General features: G+C 32.6%; 1 protein-coding gene across 1 annotated transcript; it reads right to left on the minus strand.

Moving 5' to 3' along the window:
- Positions 1 to 1,172: 1,172 nt before the first annotated feature.
- LOC123562700 (UDP-galactopyranose mutase-like) lies at positions 1,173 to 3,505 on the minus strand. Its single transcript, XM_045355306.2, has one exon. It carries the CDS (start codon positions 3,306 to 3,308, stop codon positions 2,004 to 2,006), a length of 1,305 nt encoding a protein of 434 aa, XP_045211241.2. The 5' UTR covers positions 3,309 to 3,505; the 3' UTR covers positions 1,173 to 2,003.
- Positions 3,506 to 14,362: the final 10,857 nt, after the last annotated feature.

The raw sequence follows: 14,362 nt of genomic DNA on the forward strand, positions 1-14,362 counted from the left end.
AATTAATTTTCAAAGTTTTCTTAAGAAACATAGCATTAATTTCATGATGACTGAAAATCGTTTTATTTTTTTTGTGCGTGCCGCAGGATCTGGAGGACAGTGACTTTAAGACATTTATAAGGATTCAGTCACTGCATGAACGCATGTGAGAACACGTTTTGAAATCGTAACATTATATTTTGAATATTTTCAAGAAAAAAAAAATGATGGGCACGGCCATGGGTAGTTCTATGGCACCAACCTATGCTTCCCTGTTCATGGGCAAGTTTGAACATGACTTCTTCCAAACTCGGGACATCAAACCAACACTGTGGTTAAGGTTTCTTGATGATGTGTTTATGATATGGGATCATTCGCTTGACGAGCTGCATTCATTCATCAATGAAATAAATAGTTTCCATCCGAATATTAAGTTTACTCACACCATATCGAATAAATCCGTTTCCTTCTTGGATGTTCAAGTATCGAAAAGCGATTCGCTTCAAATTGAAACAGATATTTATGTGAAAGAAACAAGCAACCATCAGTATCTCGACTACACTTCATGTCATCCGAAAATGTGCAAGGACGGAATTCCTTACAGCCAGGCCAAACGTTATAGGAGAATTATATCGGACGACGATTAATTTAATTCGTCACTTCATGAATTACGTGACTTCTTTTTAGACAGAAATTATCCTAAATCTGTGATAGATGCAGCTTTTGAAAAAGTATCACATATGACACAAAGTGACGCACTAAATTCCTCAACCAGAGACAAGAAAAATGTACTCCCATTCACAGTGGTATATAATCCGTCGTTACCAAACATTGGCCGTTCAATTAATAAATACTGGGATCTTTTGAAGTTATCAAATAACAAAGGTGTTAATTTTGTGCATAATACGTACAAACCTACTGTAGCGTATAATCGGCCTATGAATCTGCAAAACTTTTTGATAAGCTCAGAGTTTACGACTAACAGTACGAACATTTGCGCATCTGAAAGTTGTAAAAGAAACCGTTGTTCACATTGCCCGCGTATTAATACTGGGACATCATTTACGAGTCACGTTACAAAGGAGACATTCAATTTACGTCACAACATGAACTGTCAAACTAAAAACGTAGTGTACTTAATAACATGCAAAAAGTGCAACATGCAGTATGTTGGACAAACTATGCAGCCTGTTTCCAAACGTATGAACAGCCACAAATTTGATATATGTAATTTCATTGACTCTGCATTCTCTTCCAATGTTGCTACACACTTTAATGCAAATAATCATTGTATGAATGACTTCTCATTTATGCCGATTGATATTGTGAAAAATAATATTGACCGTCTCTGTAAAGAAACTTTCTGGATCCATAAACTAAAAACAAAAAGTCCGGAAGGATTAAATTCAAAACTGCTATTTACAATAGATTAAATTCATGAATATTATGCATGTGCAGTTGTGCATTTACACATATACTCTGGGTACTATTCCGTTTTTTCCTATCGCCGCTTTTTATGTAATCTTACTATAGGAAACTTTTGGTATTTTCATATCCGGGATAGAGTACCTTGTACTAATTATATGTATATAATTATATGTATTTGCATTTTGATATTTTGATTAACGTTTTCCCGCCATTTGACGTTACGTTATCAGTTTTACGTCACATCCGTTGTTTATATTTGTATGTGTATTATCCTGATGAAGGCGTTAGCCGAAACGTTGATGAGATAAAAAAAACTATACATAATACGTGTTGTTGTTGAAATACCTACCGCAATATTTTCAAGACAAATTAGACACAAGCCATTATTGTCGTTTTCAAATTAATAATTACTGAGTACAAAGAACTTGGTACAATTCTTCTCCTTTTTTTCTATCGAACATGCAATCTCATGGAACAGGTCTTCCTTGATATATTGCAAAAATGTTGTGTATACGAATATACACGCCTGTTCTTCTATCTATACAAAACATATAATTAATGCAAATATATGTAAATAACTACATTACAAATTGCAGTTAATTAAACGTGCCATTTAAAAAGTGTATAGTATTAATTACAGACCTACGATTGCTTACTGTATTATTAAACATTTCCAGTGCATTCTTGATTGCTTCATCCATATTAAAATATTTATAGTTTGCTAAACGCCCAAGAAAATGAATATAGGGATCAGAATTTGCAAATACTTTATAATGATTGTACAAGTCTTGATTTCTTTTGTTTGGAACTGGATAATATGGTTCGCCGTCATCTGTCGACCGTTCAATGAATATAACAGTGTCGTTTGACTGATACTGTTGATTAGGAAACCATTTGTATTCAACTATTCGAGTAAAGTTATCTTCAGGATTAGGGTGGTTCACAACACTTGCTGGTTGAAAATGATTAACAGATTTTATAACTCTACGTTCAAATGATAATGATCGGTATTCTAGTGCGGCCAAACCCTTTGTGGCGTAATATCTGTCAATCGGTCCAGTAAAATATGTTTTTCCACATTTAATGCTTCTTCGGACATCAAAATAGTCCATATTTAACCGTATGGTGATCTGGGGTGATTTTAACATGCTGTTGATGAATACTGTATATCCATTTTTCGGCAATGCCTGAAACTGATCTGAAAAGTAACGAGTGTCCCAATTGTTTCTTACTGGGATACGAGCCAGAACCGAAGGTCCTAATTCAGAAGGTGTTTTATTCCACTGCTTGATAGTGTATGGTTTAAACAAATGCTCGTACAGTTTCAATCCTACACGAGACAATGCCATTTCCTCGGAATTTAATGGTGTACCATTAAAGTGTACCTGTTCATTTTTCAACCACAAATTCATTTCCTTAACTGATCTAATATCAAGGTTAAATAATGTATTTACAGTAGCAATATTTACTGGGATAGGAACATATTTTCCTTTAACCAGAGCTAGAACTCTGTGTTCGTACGGAACCCATTCGCTGAAATGTTGCACATATTCCCAAACATGTTTGTATTTTGTATGAAAAATATGCGCACCATATTGTGAAACACGAATTTTTGTTTCGTTATCAATATAGTCATAACAATTTCCACCGACGTGACTGCGTTTTTCCATGACAAGAATGGATTTATTTGTTGTTGTAGCATATCTCTCCGCTATTACTGCGCCGGACAAGCCAGCTCCAACTACACATATATCAAAATTTTGATCATGGCCTAATCGTATCACCAAAGGCAGAAAATCGTTCCTTTTTAGTTCAGTCAACAGCATGAACAATGTTACAGTAAACATTAATATAATTCCTGAAACAAATATCTTTCGAAGTGTATATTTGTTGACTTTCATTACAACAATACTATAAATTTCACTGCATCAGAGTTGTAGCTACTACAACAGCAAAAAGTAAAAACCACAACAGTATAATATGTGTACACGTGACACTTTCGCGCTAGACTGATCACGGGAATGTTCGTATTTCACTATTATTCAATTTTATGCTGTAGAAACATGCCACCAAGAAATAATATTCAAATTAGCACTGAAGCACGCATCTATCTGAAAAAAGAGGTGAAATTTAAAGTCATTTCATAATATAAGTATAGTTCAAAGTAAAGTCAAAGCCAGAATTAAAACATAAAAATTATATGCATGTCCAAGGTCGTATGTTTTAAAACAACAACGAAATAAATATGGTTGAATCCAAACATTATGAAAGTGGTTATTCTGAATGACACTGTTCTATACGAATTTGCATTGCAAACTCCACTGCAGTGTTTGTATACGGTATTGAGAGAAGCAATATACCTGGATTGAAAAACATATATAACATGGAAAGATATTGCAATACACATGCGAACAAACACAGAGCTCAACATTTATACAGAAAAAGGGGCTCAGTGGCCGAGTTGTTAAGGTCGCTAACTTCAAATCACTTGCCTCTCATCGATGTGGGTCTCACTCTGGGCGTTGAATTCTTCATGTGAGGAAGCCATCCAGCTGGCTAACGGAATGTTGGTAGTTTTACCTAGGTGCCCGCTCTTGATGAAATAATGCATGGAGAGACATGCACATCTAGGGTCTTCGCCACCATCAAATCTGGAAAGTCGTCATATGACATATAGTTGTGTCTGTGCGATGTTTAACACAACAAAATGAATAAATTTATACATATAATAATTTATCACATGTTTGACGTCGCGGGAGTGTAATAAAGTCATTATTTAAAAATGATAATACACTTAGGTGGGCGTGGGGGAGCAATAAGGTCTACCATGCATCCCCCCTAGACTTTTTTCATAGGTACCAAATTGTTCGGCTGGACCAACCCTTTCGAAATAAAAATGTTCCCATGAAAAACTCTTTTGAACTATATAAGATTTCACTGTTTCCATGGCAACCGTTCATTTTTGGAAAATACGCCCATATAGAGAATTATCAGTCATATCTTGTTTAGTTTTGGTGATAAAACAATAAAAATGGTGTCAAAATGTAGCTAAGACATTGGCCTTTGAATAGCAACAGTTTTTGTTAATTAATAATTTGTATATTCATGAAAATTAATAGTAATGTTACAAAATGACAACATTTTATTAGTAAATAATATTTTTTAAGTTTTAAATCAATTTAAATGTACCAAACAATTTTGATCTGTTCTGAAAGTATCTCAGTGTTTTCTTAAATAGTATTTTGTAACATTGATGGTAACTTTTTTACTCCAAAAATAGGTATGTTTAGCTAATTTGCATAAAAATAACCATAACTACAACCAACATCTCAGGAAACAAGATACCACTAAAATTTAATAAAATTATATAATTAAATGTTATCAACGAAATAACAATTATGTGAGCTATATTGTTTAGAAATAAAGTTTAAACACCCTTTTGAAGGAAGAATCAGTATGTAACATACTTTACACATGTTACGTTACCATTTCAATAACCTTGTTTTGTTATATAAACTATTTAGAAAATATAGATCAGACAGTTTTGATCTGGTCTTGACGTCTCTCAGTGTTTTTTAGAATAGTATTTTATTACTGTGAAGGTAAATATTTTTTCTACATTAGGTATTATAGCAATTTTGCAGAGATTAATCTATGCTGAAACAGACATCTCTGAAAACAAGATATAACTAAAACTGAACAACATGATGAACTAAACTGTGATTAATAAACTTGTGTTATTTGAGCTAAAGCACACGAAAATATAATATAAATACTTATTTGAAGGAGGAATCTGTTTTGTAACATACTTTACACATGTTACGTTACCATTCCAGTAATCTTGTTTTATTGTATCATTAGTTTCTCAGAAAACAGTAGAGGAATATTTAGTTATCAAGTTTATTAAATACTTTACAAAATAGTACAGCTCCATACTTCCCAAGCAATGAGATTTTTTTCCATAACGGCGCTTTAAAGTACGTTACCACTGTACTTTGTCGTATTTAGAAATATATAGGAAGAAATCTGAACCATTGTTTTCAATATTATGATATCATCGATTTGTTAAAACTTTAAAGTATTAATTCTAACATTCTTTCTTCACTGTTGTCAACAAAGAAATCATCTGAAACATTCATTACACATTCAATGTTCCTTTTTCATTTTGAATTAATGCATCTTATTAGTTGAATTATACTTATATCTGTTTCTTAAATTTGTTGTTCTTTTATTTGATGGTTCCAGTATTGTTGTCAATAATTACATTTTACATTGATTACATATTTTTATGCATATATTCTGTATATATTAATAATGTATACATCCTTGCTAACATCCATACACTGATAATAGGGTTACAATTTGGGGATGCCTTTCATGGAAAATGTTTCAATGGAATATTTATCTTGTTTTGTGTTATTGTGAAGTGCATCTATGCAGTTATTTACGTGAGAAATAAAGCAGTTTTGTTTTTAGTTTCTGAAACACATGGGCTTATTGATGAAATATTCACTGTTGAAAAGCTGCACTGAACAAAAACTAGAAAACAAAATGAAATTTCAGGTACTTTAAGTAATCCTTAGATTTAAACTTACAAAATTGGAAAAAGCAGTCAAGAATGTGAATGATATTAAGTGTTTGAAAACCAAAATTGTTAGAAAAACAATCACATAGTGCTATTTAAAACTGCTAGAAAGATACTGACTGCTTTATGAACAGCACTTCAGAGTTGTTGAAAACAATTTGCAATAGACTTTAAGAAGATCCTTTTGAAGCAAAGATCGCAACAAAGCATATAAATAGCAAACTCAGTTGGATCATGTCTGTTTATGAGAGGTTATGAAGTGTGAAAAGCACATTACGCCCCCTAGCGCTGGCTTGAGAGGAATTCTATTTTAGTAAGTATGGTCCAAAAGGACCAGAAAATCTAACAACACTGAAAGCGAGTACGAGGAGACTTTTAACAACCGTCACATGGCACTTAAAGACTTTTTAGAGATCATCCTTTGGAAGCATAACAACACAATCAAGCAAAATAATAGCTGACTTTATTTGATTATATCTGTTCGTTAGATGTAGTGAAATGTGAAACTGCCCTCACGACCACTATAGAACTAGCTTAAACAGTCTTCTGTTATAGTAAAATTTTATGGATTACTTAAAATTTTAACATAAAATCAAATGAAATGTCTGAAAAATATGAAATGCACACAATCACAGTATGAGGCAGCAGTGTTACAAGAATCAAATTATGCACGTCTTGACTGAGATGTTACTTACGATGTTTTCACTTTAATGTTACTTAATACAGCATATTTGCTCTCTTGTTGGTTATCTGTTATGAATAATATGTTGCTTTGTAGCATATTATTTATAAATTAGAAAGCAAATGACAAAAGAAGATCATAGGCTCTCAAACCATCACTTTAGTTTTTATGAATGACATTTGATTACACTTTGATTCTGAAGTAATTTGTTTCATACTCTCGAGTTTCTTGCTACAGTTTGAACTTTTGAAAAGAGAGGTCATGCCTTTGTCATAACCTTTGGCATGTAACTTAATTGATAATCAAACTTTGTTATGATTGATGCATAGTTACACTTAGTAGTGTTTCTCTTAATTGCTGGTATATCCAGGAATATTCCACCATATAATATAATTTAGTCCTTGTCAGAACAATTTATAATACTAAAAAATATTTTGTACCTTCTGTCATTCTTGTAAATGTTTCAAAATGACTACAACAGTCTTCTTTATTTCATATCTATAAAGTTTTATATATTTCTTATATCTTGATCTGGTATCACTAAAACAGTTTTGTTCAGCTGGTTTTAGTTTTAAATCTAAAGTTTTTACTTTAAATACCAGCATATTTTCTTTTGTTTATTAGTTTTGGTTTAGCACCGCTTTGCAACAGAAATTCTGTACCGGAACTACTCAGTTCTCTGCAAGCAAGTGCTAAGTTCTCAGCATTGTACACGTGTAAGTCTACTTCTACTTAGCTGACTTAAGACACGATGTCTGTATTGAATCGTCATGGAGAGCAAAGACCTCATCCAGATATCTGACTCAGGACCCTATGATTCATCCTACAAAGCTAGGGTTGGTTTCGTATATGCTCTTATAATGCTACTTTTTCTAAAATTCAAAAAGTACTTTTATAAAACTTGACTTTTACTCACAGGAAGACTGAAAATGTCAGCTGAATGATCATTATATTGTGGATGCACAGATGGATATTATTACATGTTTTATTGAAATTCCATCTAAAATTATAGTTACATGGATAGTGCAATATATATTGTAGGCAATTTCTGAAATAACAGAAGAAAACCTTCTTAAAACTAACAGCTAACAGTTTAAGTAATCAGTTTGCGACAATATGGGCTTCAACTTCTTAAATATCTTTTTAAAAAGCAATGGTAGTGGTAACGTATTATAAAGTGTGTTACGAAAAAATATCACACTGTCTGACAAGAAAAGAAGTAGATTTTATTATTATAGTACACAATAAGTAATATTAATTATGTTTCTGGAATATTTTCTGAATAATTGATGCAATACAACAAGGTTGTTGAAATGGTAACGTAACATGTGTAATGTATGTTACATTTTTATTCTTCCTTTAATAAAGTGTTAATTCTATGTCTGCAAACATTAAAGACCACATAAAAATTGGTTTTTCATTGATAACAATTAATTATATCATTTTATTCAGTTTTAGGGGTTTCAGAATTTTATTCGTTGTTTGTGACACTGGTTCATTTTATGCAAATTAGCTGAGCACATCCATTTTTTAGTAAACAAAAGTGCCATAAGACTAACAAAATGATATATTGCAAAACACTGAGAGACTTTAAGACCAGAACAAAGCTGATTGGTACATTTAAATTGATTTGAAACTTAGAAAATGTTATTTTTTAACAAAAGTTTGTTATTTTTTAATATATTCATTAATATTCATGAATATGCAAATTAGTTAATTAAAATTAAAATATTGCCATTTAAAGGCCAATGTCCTAGCTCCATGTTGACACCATTTTTATTGTTTTATCACCAAAACTGACCAAGATATGACTGATTATCATCTACATTGTCGTCCTTTTCAAAAATGAACGGTTGCCATGGAAACAGTGGAATCATATATAGTTCAAAAGAGGTTTTTCATGGGAACATTTTTTATTTCAAAAGGATGGTCCTGCCGAACAATTTGGTACCTATGAAGAAAAGTCTAGGGGGGGGGGGGGGCGCATAGTAGACCTTATTGGCCCCGTACTAACTTGTGTAATAAAGCTTTGACGTCGACGTCGTTTATAGTATAGGAGACGTTGGTCAAATTGACTTGTTTATATAGTAAAAGAAAGTAGTTTTTTGATGTTTCGACAGCAAAAGTTAACATGTGATAAAATGAATATTACATTTGTGACTTTCCACATTGAATTTATTAAACTCGTTGAATAAAAGTGATAAAATGCTCGACAGAGCCTCGCATTTTATTATTTCATTCAACTCGTTTAATAAATTCAATATGAAAAGACACTCATGTAAATTAAATATCCTCTATGTATAATATACAGGAGTATGTTTCCCTGGCTCAAAATGTACAAATGTCAAGCTTTTTGTTATACTTTTTGCGTATAACATAATGAAAGAAAACGGTTGCTTTTAATTCACAAAATACATTTGGCGATGTTACGAACAGTGTTAGAAGTAGTACACTTACCACATGTGCATTTGTTAACAACATAACCAAAACTATGACTACATAATGGTGGCTGATTTAGGACATCTTTATGCCCGCGGTTTTTGTAGCACATTTCGTTTTTACGTCCAGGCGACAAATCATAATGTGTGGCTTCTTCATTGTTTACAAGCTTTTCGTATAATTTGAGCACGTGACTCATGTTACTCTCCCCCCCACATGACCTAGATCCGACATAGGGATCATCAAGATAAACATTCTGATCAAGTTCAATGAAGATAGTGTCATAAATGGGACATCTAGAGTGCAGAAACACGGTGTATATGCATATCAGATCCCTCTCTGTGGAAAATGAGAAAAGGATCCCTCTCTGTTCGCGCACAGGACAATCTTTGTGCTTAACAATAATCCCCAACGTCAGTGAGCTCGGAAAATCGAAAATTTCCTTCTAAACACATTTTTTGTACATAAAAACATAAACCACGGAATGACGTAGCTATATACCATTGCTTTTGCATTGTTACATTTGTTTTATCAGTTGACACAAGTCCAAACGAAGACGGAATGTAGCCGGAGGTACCGGCTTAGATGAACATGGTGCGACGTTTATGAAACTTTAATACAACTTTCCTTGAATATAGCAAATATCTAGTACCTTAGATCTGAAGCCGTTGATCCAATCTTATTTGTAAATACACAATATGTGGATATTTTCATCGTATTTCCTTAAACATTTCGATTTCGTTAATGCACGAGATCCCTCTCAGTCGGCTCAAAATTGCCTTACAGGACTCCTTTTGATTCTCTGCAGACGGCACGAGAACCCTCTCGGACACAGTTAATTTTCTTTCGACACAGCTGCCTTCTCAATTTAACTTAAGTGTTAGAGTTATGAGATAGTGTTTGTATTTAAAAGCACCACAATAATTATATGTTATTAACTATGCACAAGTTTTGCAGCAGAAATAGATTATACGACTTTAGGAGCGCAATATTCTTCCGCTAAAGGACTTGATGCACGAGTGCATATTTACCGATGTAAAGATGATAACCTTTTTATTGCATAGGCATACAATGTAATGTAACTACTATTACTTTGTTCAATAGTCTGAATAAGATTGACAATACTGAACTTAATAAAAATGTTAATGCCGCGACACACATTCAATTACGTCATGCATCCAATATGAAAGTCATGTGTCAACGTGTTGAAAAAATATCGATGTTTTCGGTTCAGACTTGTGTGCCGGTTTTTTTATTGTACAGATATGTCGCTGAACCTTTTCAGACAAGCTATACATGAATAGCCCCTCTTTTTATCAAAGGAAATTATACAATCTCGCGTTTAAAGGTTGTTTGTGTATCACTAAGGTATCGGTAAATTTGATGATAAAATCTAAATATGAAGGTTAGCTGAAATTGCTGATATATTTTCATTTTAAAAGCATATTAAAGGAAGTAAAACGCCATGATCTATTTTCTTTAGAAACAGATGTTGTTTTCAAGAATACCATCTCAAAATTCTAACACTGAAGTTGAGGTTGCCGGTGCCGATAGAAAATTTTGTAGAAGAAAGTTCCCGTGCCGGGAGCAGGGTGTCAAGAGGGATCCTGTGAGGCAAAATTGCATCGACTGAGAGGGATCCCGTGCATCAACGAAATCGAAAGTATTGCGTTTTTAAGGAAACATGTTAAAAATAACCAAAATAAAGTGTGTTTACAAATAAGATGGGATCAACGACTACACATCTGCTACATTTAAAAAAGTCGTATTTAAGTTTCATAAACATCGCACGACATTCATCCAAGCCAGTACCCTCCGTCTACATTCCATCGTTATCTGGACTTGTGTCAACTGATAAAAAAATGTAACGATAAAAAAGAAATGGTATATAGCTACGTCATTCCGTGGGTTAAATGTTTTCATGCACAAAAATGTGTTTTCGACGAAAATTTTGATTTTTTGAGCTCACTGACGTCGGAGTTCATTTTTAAGCACAAAGAGTGTCCTGTGCACGAACAAAGAGGGATCCGTTTTCTCATTTTCCGATATGCATATACACCGTGAAAAAAACATTCCTTTGATTTGAGCTGGTGACCTAGATTTTGATCCCACATGACTCAGTTTCAATCTTGACCTTGAGATAGTCAAGACAAACATTCTGAGTTTCAGGAAGGTAGTATAGTTTTCGGTAAATTTTGAGTAAGAATCACGATTTTGGCCACAAATTAGCTGGCTCTTGATGTAACACAAATCTTAAAACGAAGTTAGAACTATTTTGAAAACTAAATTCCCTTTACAGATAGCACTAACCTTTCAACAGATTATGTGTCTGCTTGCTGTACTGCACCTTTGGTGCACTTCAAAATCCTCAAGACTCTGCATAGTTCGCCATCTTGAAACAATTTTGTGAAACCATGTGACGTCATTCAAGTGAATCACTTCCAACAAACTGTGAGCAACAGGTATCATTTTGCACATATATTAAAACAAAACGTAGTTATTCCAGACAAACGCTTTAATTTAGATCGTTAATTACAAATATAAATCGCCACATTTTTTTCATTCTTTTTGAACTTCTTGGCAATAGATTTCTTTCAAATACATAATATGCATGAGAACAAAGAGCTATAAAATGTATATTATACTTCTGTGATGAGAACCCTTATCAGAAGTTATTTCTCGTTGCAATAAACATTTTAAGCGATGAAGACAGTAAAATGTAAATTTCAAGTGCTGTCATTGTTTTATCAAATCGCCAAGAAGATTAGAAAGTGATTAACATAACATAAGGTTTAGTTCAAAATAAGATTATTTTATTTTCAAATATGAAATTTGAATATAGATCTACTTGAAAGCCTATTCGTAAAAGCAGTATTTTTATTTCTATACAAAGGTAACTGCTAAATTATCTGCCACGTGTTGCATTTTCGTACCTTCACGTCCTTGACATGAACATTTTAAGCAAAAACCTACAATTACTATTAATAATACATCTCGATATGATCCTTGGAAATAATCAAGTTAATTCTGATACAGAGCCGCATGTCTGGTGACAAATGTCAGGGGCTTACCTGGGCATACGCTTACACACAATTCAAATTTGGCACCATGGAACTGGAAAGGCTTTAAATGCTGAAATGAAAATGCAGTAAAATGTTAAGCCTAAGGAGGTTATGTGGCTTTTTAAGTTCTTTATTTAAACAAAAGCATCTTAATGAGAATTCACAGAACTCTAACTCTCCAACACATTAAGTCTGGCATAATTCATTTGTATCGAAGTAATTTAAAGAAATTTCTGCGAAATGGATTTTTAACATTTTAAAATCTTAAATAAAATTTCTCGTGAATACTAGTAGGGGCCAAGTATCGTGCCAGAGCAATCGAGCTGTTGAAGCAAACACTATACATAACAATATGGTTATAATCCGCAAAGTATCTGGGTCTTTCAAAAGATGAAAGGTATATACATATTTCTGTAATCATTTAGTTAGAATCTTTAAAGTTGTGTACTCTTTTGGGACATTTTCCGATCTCTTTCCGTTTCTAAAAGATATAGACAAAGGTTAAAGGTTCTGCTTCATATCTTTGTTCAAATATGATGACAATGATTGGTGATGTTTATTATTTTTAATTGATATGTAATATTTAACTAACTCATTACTACTTAAAATTATCATGAAACATTTTGTATTGGTTCTAATGAATCTCACTTTTAACATAACGTGTCTTGGTAATGGTTTGTACAAAAACGGAATATTTGCATTTTTATTAAGTATATATACAGTATTTATTACCATAAATGGTTTGTGTTAAGGTTGAGTGTTTGTAACAAGCCATGAAAATAAAAAGAATAGGTGATCATGTAAATTGAGGAAATCTCAGCAAAACCATGAATTCTCACCAGTTCATTTTAAATATGACCGATAGCTATGTAGGAAGCAAATTAACTGCAAAACTTATAGAATATACTTTTAACAATATAATCGAATGTTTTTCTGAGTACGTAATCCTTCAAATGCTTTTGTTTCATCGCTTACACGCACTGGTTTAATTTATTAACTAATAACAGACGTTATTTTTCATTGTTGTCCGCATATGCCAGCTAGTGAGATATATTTTTCAGTTTCTGGCAAATTTGTATATTAAATATGAACCACAGAATATAGGGTAATACATATACATTATATTTACCACAAGATAATTATATGATTTTAGGCGGCTTATAGACCCATTGGGCCGAGTGCTGTACTATTTGTGTATATATGTATTGTAATACTTATACACATGTCACGTTAATAAAACATTTACTTACTTACTTACTGTTACCTAGTTTTTTTTATAGTTTTTTTTCGGATAAAGAATTCTCTTACAGAGTGGAAAACCACTGAACATTAATTCATGTGTTGAAAATAAACAGTTAAGCTTTCGTGCCGTGATATTGCGATAATTTGATGTGAAATATGAAATTGTATATTTGAATTTTGTCATCATATCTAAAATTTTGCTTTCTCATATCTTATCTTTGTGTGTTCGATTTGTACTGTAGTAAAGCTGCCGTTGCAAGGGTAGAAGCAAAAGTGGCACTAACGGAACACCGTACATGAAGGTATGAACAATCAATTCTTTCAGGCGTAAAATAATTTTCATAGCTAGTTCAGCCGTTGCACATGAAAGATAAATTTCATCTATGTGCTTTTACCTAATTAAAGCGTTTAATTTAATAGTATTGCGAGAATAACACAACTAACTTTCAACAGAGCAGAACGTGCATTACAGAGGAAATATACTAAACATGGTCAAATATTTCGACAGATGAAAACAGGTCTGATACAAAAGAAATGGACATTTAAACTTCTGATGGAGACAGACAATTGATTGATGGAGACTAGTGTTTTTTATGGAGACAGTTTTTCACATAAGGGAAATAAACATTAATAGTAACGTCTTTTAGGGAGACAGTTTTTCATACGAGGGAAATAGACTTCAACACTAACGTTTTAAGGAGACAGTTTTTCACACGAGGGAAATAAACATTAATAGTAGCGTCTTTTATGGTGACCAGTTCATACAAGGGAAATAGACATTAATACTTGCATTAGGAATGTAAACTTCTTCTGACTGAAGACAATTTTGATACAAGGGAAATGGATTTTAATAGTTACATAAAAAAGATAAAGTACCTAAAACGTCATTATTGACAAAATGAATTGCGGATTTCGTTTTAAAAAATTTAATTGTTTTTGTCGTAT

The sequence above is a fragment of the Mercenaria mercenaria genome, chromosome 2, assembly GCF_021730395.1.
Source record: "Mercenaria mercenaria strain notata chromosome 2, MADL_Memer_1, whole genome shotgun sequence".
In the NCBI taxonomy this organism is placed as follows: Eukaryota; Metazoa; Mollusca; class Bivalvia; order Venerida; family Veneridae; genus Mercenaria; species Mercenaria mercenaria.

Coding starts and splice junctions, on each gene's coding strand:
- LOC123562700 (XM_045355306.2), bottom strand. CDS start 3,308: ATGAAAGTCAACAAATATACACTTCGAAAGATATTTGTTTCAGGAATT.